Below are 13,165 nucleotides of genomic sequence, written 5' to 3' on the forward strand. Positions count from 1 at the left end.
GAGAATGTTAAAATGACGACTGATAACAAGTTTTCATCGTTGTCCGATTGATAGCAGCACTAGTTGGGTCTCTAGGCTAGGTATCCCGTTTTATCCGACTATCCCGTTTTATCCAACTCTCACCTACATTTATTTGAGTGAGAATTTTCAATTGTAAATTAGGGTGCTTTTCGATATTAAAACACAATACTGGGAAAACAATAAATATGTATATTGTTTAAATATTAAATATTTTAGGTAAAACAATAAATAAATTGCAGTGTGTATGGGACATACCTAAAACAGAAAATTTTCACCAAATTCGTGAAAGAATTTTTTTTGTGGGGATAAAAATAAAAAGCCAAATACCCGTTTATTTAATTTTTTCGCGTTAATTTATGGTTGTGTAAAAAAGTGCAAATACAAAAGTTCTAGATCTTTTTATTAGCTAGGACCTACAACTTTTCCATCTATTTTTTTTTCTTTCATACCACTTGTAGTTTTACTGGAAATCATGATAAACCGTTTTTACACTTAAATATTTTCTTTTGTTACCCTTTTGTTTACCCTTTTTGTTATATTTTCTTTCTTTTTCGATTAAAGTATTTAAGTTCTACTGTGTTACTTTTTTTTTCACTTTTTGCCATTTTCAAAGGACCCTGGTCTACTAGGTAGATATAATTAATTAAAAAAAAAAAACAAAAATTTGTGCTTGATAAATTTTATTAGTTTCATCTTCTTGGAGTATTAACAACAACTGTATTAATCGTCTCACTTTTAGCCAGTTCAGATAGCAGATGGAAGGCACTTGTTTGTTACGCGAGACATATTAATTTCGAATGGTCTGGGAACTGATGCGTTAAGAATTTAAAATTTAGAAGCGATTCTAACCTCCAGTTACATCAATAAGGTATTTATTTGATTTTCAGTTCTATCAATATATAATGTAAAGCCGTTAAAAACCACGACTTATTATTCATTGATTGGCTGTATCTAGAAGAACTTCATTAGTTGCTCGCTGTATATGCATACAAACAAATTAAATATTTATATATTATTATCCAAGGTATTGTCGTCTTTCTTTGGTTCGACCATTATAGAAAGGAAACCATCTACATCGTCCATCTGTTTACAAACAAATTTGGCAGCTATTGTATGTCTTCCTATCCGAGGAGGAGTAAACTTAAACTCCCCTTTAGCACGACCTCCAGGTGGCACACTTTCTTTGGCATACACCTTAAGCTTCCCTTCTATACCAGGTCCTTCTATGGTAAAGACACCCTTCTTTAAAGCCATTGGTAGTGGATTTTCTACAGAAATCTCAGCATATGTTTCAGTTTCTTCTATTGGAGTTGTTTTTAACTTGATTTTAATGTCTGGTTTCCTTATCCTAAAATCATCTTGCGCAATATACTCAAAATTGGTATCTGCTATTTTTGCTAAGCATACAACATTAAACGCACACTGATCTATCACTCTTCTTCCATAATCCTCGTAAGTAACGTATAACTTCAATTCTTGGCTTTCTTTTGGCTTGACAACAACGTTATATTTCTTCTGTTTAACGTTTTCTCCTACTTTACCTGTATAAGTTACTACTTCCACACTAATATTAGCAGATACTTTATACTCATTTGTGGCACTTCTGTTCTTCATGTCGAGTAGCACATTAAACGGCTGTCCAATCTTGATATCGTCAATAAGCTTGAAGTCAAAGTGTATATCGTTGAATTCCTCGTTGAGGTAATACCTAGAAAATAAATTTTCTGATTGGCGCAGAGCCTTCAACATTGTAGATCTCTCCTCGTCGCTGCTTTCCTCGTATTTATACGAATAGGTTATGTTTTCTCTATCGAAGGCCCCTGGAGCTTTGGTGCAGATTAGTTTTCCTATACCGTAAGTGTCTTTGTCCAGAAGTTTCAGTGGTTGCGTTGGTCCAGAATATCTCCAGAAGATCTGTAAAAAAAGGGTTCATTTAGTTAAAATACTTTGAATGTTTGACAGCTAAAAGACAAACTATGAAATTTTAGGTACTATTATAGTAGACTTGTTTAACACAATATACAAAACAGAGATTTCTTATTTTATATCATTAATAAGAGATGTTCTCAAATTATTCTTCAAAATTATATGTGGTCATATAAATAAAAACATAGAAGTAGGAATAAATGATAGTAATTTTGGGTTCTGAAATGAACTAGCAACTAGAGAGGCGATATTTGCTTTTAATGTGATAGCTTAAAGATGCATGGATATTAATGTGGATATTCATGTTTGTTACGTTGATTTTCAAAAAAAAAAATGACAAAATAGAACATAAAAAGAAGTTCACTGAAATGAAACATTTGTATTGGTAAACTTAACATCTCGGGCATTAATATCAAATTAATAATGTGTTACATGACGCGGAAGCTATTAGAAGAGTATGGCAAATGGCATGAATACAAGTAGCATGAAGATAACTCAAGATGGAACACCCGACGCTGCTATAAAAGACAGAAACATACAGGGTAGAAAAGCAATATCCATGATGAACGGCATTTTGTGAGACCAAATACAATACCATACTTAAAAGTGTAATAACATATGGCAGTGAAGTTTGGCCACCGAAACAAATAATAGAGAAAATGTTATTAGTAACAGAAATGGACTTCTGCAGAAGAGCAGCAGACAAATCAAGAAGAGATCGGATACTAAATGAGAGAATACGGCAAATGATGGGAGTTACACATACAATAATTGATGACATAAAAACAAAACAACTAATATGGTACGGCCATGTATAGAGAATGCCAGATGACAGGACCCCTAAATAGATTTTGGCGTGGACACCACAAGGGAGAAGGAAAAGGGGAAGTCCGAGAAGAAGCTGGAGGGAGGGAATTGAAAAAGAACTAGAGAAAAGAGAAATCCCTCCAGGTCTATGGTTAAACAGAGAAGAATGGTGGTTAGGAGTCGAAAGGCGTCGGAGAACGCTGTAAACTGATAGTAGTAGCAGTAGTAGTAATGTGTTAATATATAATAAAATAAATATTCCTAAATACCTTATCCGCGTTTACTTCTGAAAATAAGAATGTGCTGTCGTAGGGTCTGAGTACTTCCCCTTGCTTAACAGCTATCACAGATGCAGGTCCACATCTATACTGGTCATCACTTAGTTCCTGCGGCGTGGCATCAATGGCTTGCCAGCCACCATAGTGGCTACCCAGATCAGGTCTATCCATCCAAACTTCGTTCCAAACATGAAAGTTCCATACTGAATCTGATGCCATTTCTTCCATTAAAGACCCATTTTCATCAACGAAATAGTCCACTGTTAAGGAGTTTTGGGTATCGTGAGCTGAAGAGTAATTCGTCACGGTTCTAGCAGGTATGCCAAGAGCTCGACAAGCTATAACAATATAATGCATCAATCAAAAATTAAATACTTAAAAAAGACTTAGGTATCTGTATTGATTTTTACACTCTTACACTTTGTTTATCTAAGCATGCTTAGATCACATTTACACGGAGGAACACCTAATAGGACAAGACTGACCAAAAACAGATCCGTCCATCGTACTTTTGGAGATCTTAAGAAGGCCTATGACTCGATACCTAGAACCAAGCTATGGGAAGCAATGAAAGACATCGAAGTTCCACGAATATTAATAAAAGCAGTAAAGCACTACAAGAATAACAAAGTAGCTGTCAAAACGGGCAATATAATATGAAGTCCATGTAAGACGGCAAAGAGACTACTGCAGAGCTGCTCCACATCTCCTACCCTGTTCAAAATATTCCTGGAAAAACCTGAAACCATGGAAAAGAAAGTGCGAAAGAATGGGTATACCAGTACCTATATACCTACCCTAAGTTTTGCTGACGACCAAATAGTGAACGCACAAGACGAAGATGACCTCAATTTTATGATGAGAAAACTGTAACAGGAATATACAAAGAATTGGATGGAGATAAACCTAAAGCAAACTGAATATCTAACAACGGAGAATACAGAAATAATACAGCTGGAAATAGACGAAGGTAAACAAATTAAAGGAACAGACAAGTACCTACAAGTGTTTAGGTTTCATAATATCAAACAAAGGAACAACTCTGAAGCAGATATACAAAATAGACTAGGACAAACAAGAGACTGCATACGAAAATTGAACCCGGTATTGTGGTATTGTGGGATAAGAACATCAGTATAAAAACAAAAAGAAGAATATATAACACCATGACAAGAAGTATCCTCACGTATGGATATGAAAATTGGACAATATATAAGAAAACCAAAAACAAAATAAGAGCAACAGAGATGGAATTCCTAAGGCTGCAGAGTAAAAAGAAGCGATATAATAAATAACATAGGGATTAAGAAAATAATGGGGGTGAACTCAGATATAATAGACTAGATTAACCTGGTACGGACATGTCAGAAGAGCAGACCAAAATCATTCGATAAACATAATAACAGAGTAGAGCCCGATAGGAAAAAGAAAGAGAGGCAGACCCGAAGATATTTCAGAGATGAATTAGACGAAGCAATGAAAAGAAGAAATCTGCAGGAAGGGCACTGATAAATTAGAAAGCACTGGAGAAAACGGTTGAGTAAAGAAATACAGTGAAAACTGTGGAAATCCTTAGTAGGTATAGGTGTATATAATTTTTGTAGGTATACCATTTCTTTTGTGAAATACATAAATAGCTACTATACTACAACAGGAAGTAAGCACTAAGCTAAAAGTTGAAGAAAAGCGCAAATTTAATGTATATTTTAAAACCAAAAACCAAATATATCTTCTTCTTTCAACGTCTCCTTGAAATTTGACAACAATTTGATCTATTGTACATCATAAGTACGTATTTGTTTGAATGCCACTGTATTTGAAACCAGCAATATCTCCCTGGATTACCTGAAGTGGAAATTAGCAGGTTACAATACATGATATAGAAACTCACAAACATTAAACAATTAGTAAAATAACAAGAAATTGGATAAAAAAAGATAAAGATACATAATGTTTCCACTGATACACAAACTAACACGTTTCCACAACGCAAAGAAAAAATTTAACCTATTAATCTTCTTCTTAGGGTGCCTATCCGTTCCGAACTTTGGCGATCATTCTGGCTATGATGACTTTGTTGATTGCTATACGGAATAGTTGTGTTGAGGTCTTTCTATACCATGCTCTTAGGTTAGCAAGCCAGGATATTCTTCTTAGTCCTGGGGCCCTTTTTCCTTCAATTTTACTTTGTAAAATGCATTGTGGGGTAGCTCGTATCTGCCTTGATTTCTCATTATATGTCCCAAGTACTGCAGCTTACGACCCTTCACGACATTGACTAAGTCTACATTTGTGTTCATCCTCCGTAGTACTTCTTCATTGGTGACTTTGTCTGTCCATGGTATCTTCAGGATCCTTCTGTACAACCATAGCTCAAAAGCCTGAAGTTTCGATAGAGTTTCTGCCTTCAATGTCCACGTTCCTACTCCGTATAGGAGCACTGGGTACAAGTAACATTTAAGGAGCCTTATTTTTGTTTTTAGGGTGAGGTCATGGCTCTTGAACACAGAGCTCTTAGTTAAGAATGCACTTTTTGTCTTTCCGATGAGACATCTAATCTCTTGAGTATTTTGTCCGACGACTCTACTAATAACATTTGAAATAATAGAAAGTTTTATCTTACCGGTTGACAGGACTCCTGCAAAGACCCAGCACTGACCATATTTAACAGGTTTTTTCTTCTTATAATACTGCTGTAAGATCTCCTTGCTGCCTATCCATTTTGTAGGAGGTGTTCCCCCACTGTGGTCTGTAGACCAGTTACCCATTACTGCTCCGTTATCGTCTGGTGAATTTACTGCGGCGGCTAAAGCTCTAAAATGTTTAATCAGGAATTATTAACCACGTGCAAATAGTTCATATTGCCAAGCAATAAATAAAAAAAATGAGAAGGTTCAAACAATTTAAAAAAGAAACAAGAATATCAAAATGCTGAGAGGAAGATACTGCAGAGAAGGAATGGAGACATATAAAAACAATACCTAATAATCTTCAGAACAAACTGTCGGGAATTCACAATTCACAATGGAATCTAATCTCTTCCCCAAAAAAGACAAAATGCATGGTCATAACAGCAAATCCAATAAGATGTAAATTGGAGCTAGAGGGTCAGAACAAGTGATGGAGTTTAAATAATGGTGGCGTCACACTATCTAGGTACGGAAGGCTCGAAACAGAAGTGGAAGATCAAGTGAATAGAGCAAACAGAGCCGCAAGTTACCTGAATGACATAATATGGAGAAATAAAAATATCGGGAAAGAAATGAAAGACAGAGTTTACAAAACACTCATCAGACCAATAATGACATAGGCGGCAGAAACACGACCCGACACAGAGAGGACAAAAAGATTGCTCGAAACAGCGGAGATGAAAACCCTTCGAAAAATAGATGGTAAGACTCTATGGGACAGGGCTAAAAGTACAGATATACGAAGGAGAAAAATAGAATGGAATCACCTCATAAGCCGAATGAGAACAAATAGAGTAGTAATAAAGTAATAGAGTAGAACGACAACTTACTAGAGGCACATTGAAAAAACAGACAGAGTCATGTCTATACAAAAAGAAGAAGAAGACAATGGAATCAGACAGCTAATTCACTGAACCGTTTGCTATTCAATCTAATAATGAATGAACTCATAAAGAGCGTTAAAAAAGGGAGAGGATAAAATCTAAAGTCTAAAGTCTAAAATCTAAATCTAAAAAGAGGATCTAAAATGAAGATAGCCTCCAAAAATTAGTTTACAGATTTAATATAAAAGCAAAAGATTTTAATATGACGATTTCGACTCAGAAAACTGGCATTGAAGGAGTAATGGAAATAAAGTAAGTACCTACCTAGGGATTACACTGTCCACATATGGACACTTTGAAAAAGAGAGATCAAGTACAAAGAGCAAATAGATTAGCAGTATGCTCTAATAGCATGAACTGTCTTTGCATCAGAAACAAGACCGAACACAGCCAAATCAAAGAGAGTACTGGAAACAGCAGAATTAAGAATGCTCGGCAGAATTACAGGAAACACACTTTAGAGACCGAATAAGGAGTGACAATATTACATCCAAATGTGCAAGATAAAAATAAGTTGACACTAAATAGAAAAAAAGAATTGAACAATCACATCAGAAGAATGATGGACACATAATCATTAAAATAGAAAGGACAAATCACCAAGGGATAGAGGAAGAGAAACTTAAACTTAAACATGAGAGAATGATTGTATAACGATATGCGATTAATAATTGTTATGGCTTTGGAAACTCGTGTGAATCAAGCCATGATTTTGACTAGTAGTCATACTGAGTGACACGCACTCTTTTACTCTATAAGTCTCAGCGGCTTTACAAAAAAGGCTATGAATGTTGGTTAATATTTAAATAATGATAAAATATCGAATTAAACGAGAAGGGAAACAATTAAACAGAACATTAGAGAAGAAAGAGTAATGAATTTATATTAATCTAGAATAATGGTGAAAGAATGTTCACCACATTTACCATATAATTAAAGATGCAACGAATATAAATAGCAACCAATTCATTACCTAGTGGTCATCACAGGATCAGCTCGTTGTCTAACTTTAGCCTTTCCCACTACGTTTACTAAGTATAAGGAACAATCTAAAATATCTTTGTCAAACTGGTCATATTTCCAAATAACTGGACGCAACCTGTTGTACGTTCCTCTCCATATTAATCCAGTATCGTTAAGAACAGCTTCTTCTCTCCACTCGCTTGATTTTAAGTATACCTGGTCGTGGACACACCAAGGGTTAAATAAAATGTAGATTTCTGAAAAAATATATAAGTGCATATGAGTTAAAAAATAATTCTTAATATAAAGCAGTATACAAATCAGCAAATTAACAACATTATAGAAATATGCGTAAACATAAGGAAGAGTAACTAAAGAAGATATTAAAGCATATATGATAAATAATGGACCAATGCAAAAAGCGGCAGATGGTGCAGCTATTGGACAGACACCAGCTACACCAGGAACTCAACCTGGTGGATATTCCTAAGCCCAAGCACCTTATGGTGGTACCAATATCATGCTGCCGCTGCGCTGGTGGCTGTTATGGCGCTCAATTCCAATCAACTCCAGTCTGCTAAGAACTTCCAGGGAAACATCTCTTAAGCCTTAAGAATAGTATAAAGAACATTACATCAGGTATATTTTATGATCGCAGTGTTTGTTTCCAAGAACTAGAAGTTTCACACACACGCTATACCAGATATTCAGTAATAATTTTAGATATTTAAATATTTCATTACAGGTTTAAGTAATTTTTTTGTACAAGACGACTCCTGGAATACTTATTAAACAAACAACATTAAGAATGCCAAAGGAAAAGGAAAGAGTAGACCAGAAACTGTAACTACGAAAAGACAGATAATAGAGAAAAAAAAGTTGAAAGGCTGATAGTTCAGAGGATAAGGTAGACTGCAGAAACTACCGCTGCATGTCAATTATTACTACTCTCAAGAGATTGACTACTACACTTGAGCTAGAACAGAAAGCAGGATTTCGAGTTATACGATCTGGCATCGACTACATCTACGCTACTACATTACGCTCTAACTAGATAGACCAGCTCCTCTATTGTATGTAGACTTGATGAAAGCTTATGATACAATACCCCTATATAGACTATGGCATGTAATGGAAAATTCATATATGTATATGTATTAATATTACACTTATGAAAGCAAACCAACGATCCTATAACGATATATGATAAAAAAAAGATTAACAACCAATTCTCCGAGAATTTTATGGTAAATAGGAGACTAAGGCAAGGCTGTAATCCATCTCAGTGGTGGCTCGTGGCCTTGGACACAGGGTCGGCAAGGTTTTTTTTGTCTCCTCATATAGGTATACCATCAAACTAAAAGGCTTAAATCATCATAGGAGATTTTGTTGTTTTTTGTTTTTTTTTATTTGATGCACTTGACATATTCTCTTGTTTCATGGTGTTTCGACAATACGTGTTGATTCTTTTGAGACAAGATAAATCCCGTTTATTTGAGGCAGAAATTGGTGGTAATAAGAAAATTGATGAACAGTTTGTTGTAATGAATTGCAGTACTTACTACATAGAATTATACATACATATTTTGTAATTCATCCCACTTTCTGAAAATATTTGGATCGGAATAATTTTTAAGTACCTAACTTGTAATAATAAATATCTTGGAAATTCTTTGGCAAAGGGAACTTTTAAATTTTGAATCGTAAAAGAGGTCAAAAATTTTCAAATCTTCAAAATTCGAAAAACAAGTATCTATTTGCATTAGTAGGTATCCAAAATTTCAAGATATACCTACTCGTTTTTCGAGATATGTATCATGTCGGTGTCTTTCTTGGGATGGTTCGGAAATATCAAGCGAATCCAAAACGTCACTGCGTATATATTGGAAACTACTATCATTACGGAAATCTCTGAGATTTTGCACCAGCTTTCGTATTCTATTTTTGGAATTAATAATGTCAGTTGACTGATTTTGAACAACAATGAATATCTTGGGCCAACTCTGTCTTAAAAATATTTAAAAGAATATTAAAAGAGTAATCATTTAATAAAGTTCTCAAACCGATTGCTTCACGTATCGAGGTATCGCCGCTTTCAAAATCGTCGCCTTCGATAATAAAATCAAAAACTTTCAAAAGCTGTTCACGAAAATCTGCTACAAATACTAAAACTACTAGAGATAATCTGCTTAGATAAAACTAACCGAGATTTAAAATTTCATCGCGTCTGACAAACTGTTCGCTGTTTTTTCGAAACAAATTTGTTCTAAAGCAGGAATCCGTGAGCTAAACTGGCAAGAAAAGACGATATTCTTTATTTTTTTACACGTAACATGCAAAACTAAATTCATTATATGCGCATCATAGTATAGTGAGTAAATAAAGCTTGTGATGCAATAGTTTTAACTTTTGCCTGGAGACCATTCAATTCACCACACATCACAGCAACGCCGTCATAAGATTGCCCCAGTTTGCCCTACCAATTTATTTTTTATATCAAAAGTTTTTTCTACAACCGTGTTAAAAATGCAATTTTTAGCACTCCATACGAGCGTTAAAAATGCTACTTTTAGGCACTAGAGCTTTAAAATATTTTTAAGGCACTGCAGTTCGTATTTACCGTATAGACAATTTTGATGTAATGTCAAAAAAATATAAAAATGGAATGGTCAGTCACGTTTAAGTAAAAGTTTTTGTAGATATTGTCCTGTAATTATGTTTGTAGAAAAAATATTGTATGATATGCGTGTTAAAAAGTACATTTTTAAGGCACTCATGTGAATTGCAGAACTCGCTATCGCTCATTCTGCAAACTTTCACATGCGTGCCTTAAATGTGTACTTTTAACACTTATATCATAAATAACTATCAATCTGTTCTTTAAAACACCAAAAATATATTCTGCCTTATTGCTTTTACTCACGTCTCTAAAACCTAAAAACCTCTCATAAATATTACCACGTAACGCGTATCGAACAACAATAATTGATAATTGTGAATGACATGATAATAAGAAGTTTCATCTACTTCCAGCGAAAAGCAAATGGTTTTCTAAATCTCAGATTCAATAACGTTATTCAAAATGTAACTATTTGATTATATGTATTAGTTCATTCTGTATTACGAATACACTTCGAATCAGAAAGTAAATATTTCTAAAACAATTTTATTAATTCTCTATAATTACTTTGATTTTTAACAAATGCTTCGATCCATCATGTCCACTAAATGATAATTCCTGACAACTTAAAAAAATTACAATATCAAACGACGTAAAACGGCGTGATTATTTTTGACAATTTCTGCCGATGCGATGCTCCAAATGAAACACCGACCGGCAGATTTAAAAGTGCCGTACCTGGCCGCTTAACCCACGGAGAGAATGTATGTATGTTCGCTTTCGCTTGCTCATCGACTTGTTATTTCGTTGAGTTTTACGTGTAAATCGTCAAGCTACGGAGAGTTGGGTACGGCTAGCCGAAAAGTCAGATGAATGGTTCGGATCATTCATTTTTTAAGAAGTCTTTTATGCGCAGAGATCACTTAACGCTCGGATTGATCAAATCCTTTTAAAAACCATGAATAAAATTCAGTCTGTATTATCTGACAGATTTTTTTTGACTGATCCATGTCCAGCACTAAATCTATCTATCTAAATGAGGCATCGAATTAATGGAATAGATTATGCTCTGAAATGGGTATTCCATTTAAACGAGAAAGCAACCTTATATTATATGCTTCATTGCGCAGACTATAGAGTAGTCATCATATAGGACAGGAAGATCTATAGTTCATAACAAAGCGATTAATACAAGAATACGAGCAATGGGGTCTAAATGTTAACTCAACACAAACTAATAAATACCTGTGCATAGAAGGAGTTGAAAACAATGAACTTAACTTAAAAGATAAAAGAAGAAGATGGAAAAGTAATTTCGTCATGTTCCAAATATACCTATCTATTTCGGAGCAGAGATGAAATGAACTAGACGCAATGAAAGAGAAATCGAAAAACGAATTCTAAAACTAAAAAAATAATAGGTGCACTGAATTCGTTACTCTGGTCAAAAAATATCTCTAAATAGAAAAAGATAACAGTATTTCTAAAAGCATTGTACTTTAGATTTATTAAGAGAAGGGAACAAAAAACCCGTTCTTCTGGAAATGGATTTATGGCACAGATTAAGATTAGCAGGTGGCCACAATGATGTACGTAACAAATGACAGACAAAACAAATCATGGACAGAACAACCACCATCTTAGAAGACATACAGCAAAATAGCTTATTTGGTACGGACATGTAGATAGAATGGCAGACCATTGCCTACCGAAGTTAATATTAGATTGGCAACCAGCTGAGCGAAAAAAAAAACGAGGCAGACCGAAAACAACATGTATTGTCGTATTGAGGAAGTTCAAAAGGCAATGTTAGAGAGAAATCTACAACCAGGAAACTGGGCCAATAAACGTGAATAAAGACTAGGAACTGGAAGGCGCAGAACTTTATAAACTGGACATCAAATATAGAATCTAAAGAAAACTACGTATATCTAACGAAAACGGTTTATTGATACACTTACTTGTTTCCCAGCTGTAGCTATATGATCCATTATCCATTAGTTTTGTATCCACTTCTAAGTTCCATTTTCCAACAATGGCATCAGCTGGTGTAGTAATTTGTATGGTTATTACACAACCTTCACTTTTCTCCAGTAGAACATTCCAAGAAAGGTTTTTATTTGGTTTCTTTAATAAAGGTACCCCTACTAACGAACCATTTCCATGGGACAGTCTTTCCTCACCTTAAAAATTTTAACTTGTATTTATGTAAACCTAATATAAATGTGTCACCTAACAGAAACAAAGGCAACAGCAAAAACTCAAGAGCAAGTTTTCGAAGAGCTTATGTTTAAAAGATGTGTATAACAAGAATATGAAATTTTCACCACAATGTTCAATTTTAGTCTAAAGAGCTCTCATCCGATCTAAGAGTCTTGATCTTAACCTATTCATGGACACGTCTTCATACGCAGACAGTCATTTCCCTTTGTAAGTGTGTATATGAAGACGTGTCCGCGAATGGATTAACCTATTCCACATATCATCATTTTTGGTTCTATTTAACGTCAGCTTTATTAACATTAGCCTGCTTGACATATCCAGCTGACTTATTGCTTCAAACTTTTTTAAAGTTATACTTCTTTACGATCGAGAGTCAAATTTTATAATTCTGGGCGCATGCGCACACAGACAGTATGTAGATATTTGCTAATCTTTCAAGTTATGTATTGATGTGATCTTGATTATTGATATGAGATAATATTCTTATATGTTACTTAATTTAATCAATGTATTAATACTAATCTAATTAATTAACCAGATCACATATCAATATGTTTTCAATCTCAGGGCGAATTATAAATTAATTACTTACTTCCGTGGCTTCTAAATATTTCTTAATGGTTCCTAATCGGGATAGAAAAGAAAAGAGTAAAAAAAATACACATATGGGTTACAATTATAATCAAAATATTTTTTATTTTATTTAAAAGGCAACCAATGCTTAATATTTGCTATTTCTTATTATTCTTAAAC

General features: G+C 34.3%; 1 protein-coding gene across 1 annotated transcript in view; it reads right to left on the reverse strand.

Moving 5' to 3' along the window:
• Window positions 1-684: 684 nt before the first annotated feature.
• The window catches only part of LOC114324609 (annulin), a 42,757-nt gene continuing 30,276 nt past the window's right edge, over window positions 685-13,165 (reverse strand). The window contains exons 3-7 of the mRNA XM_028272476.2: window positions 12,151-12,372; window positions 7,580-7,826; window positions 5,656-5,846; window positions 3,024-3,370; window positions 685-1,935 (exon numbers count right to left, since the gene is read on the reverse strand). Coding sequence (XP_028128277.1) covers window positions 1,027-1,935; window positions 3,024-3,370; window positions 5,656-5,846; window positions 7,580-7,826; window positions 12,151-12,372 — 1,916 coding nt within the window. The 3' untranslated portion in view covers window positions 685-1,026. The remainder of the gene's footprint in view (window positions 1,936-3,023; window positions 3,371-5,655; window positions 5,847-7,579; window positions 7,827-12,150; window positions 12,373-13,165) is intronic.

Source organism: Diabrotica virgifera, chromosome 1, assembly GCF_917563875.1.
Source record: "Diabrotica virgifera virgifera chromosome 1, PGI_DIABVI_V3a".
Taxonomy (NCBI): Eukaryota; Metazoa; Arthropoda; class Insecta; order Coleoptera; family Chrysomelidae; genus Diabrotica; species Diabrotica virgifera.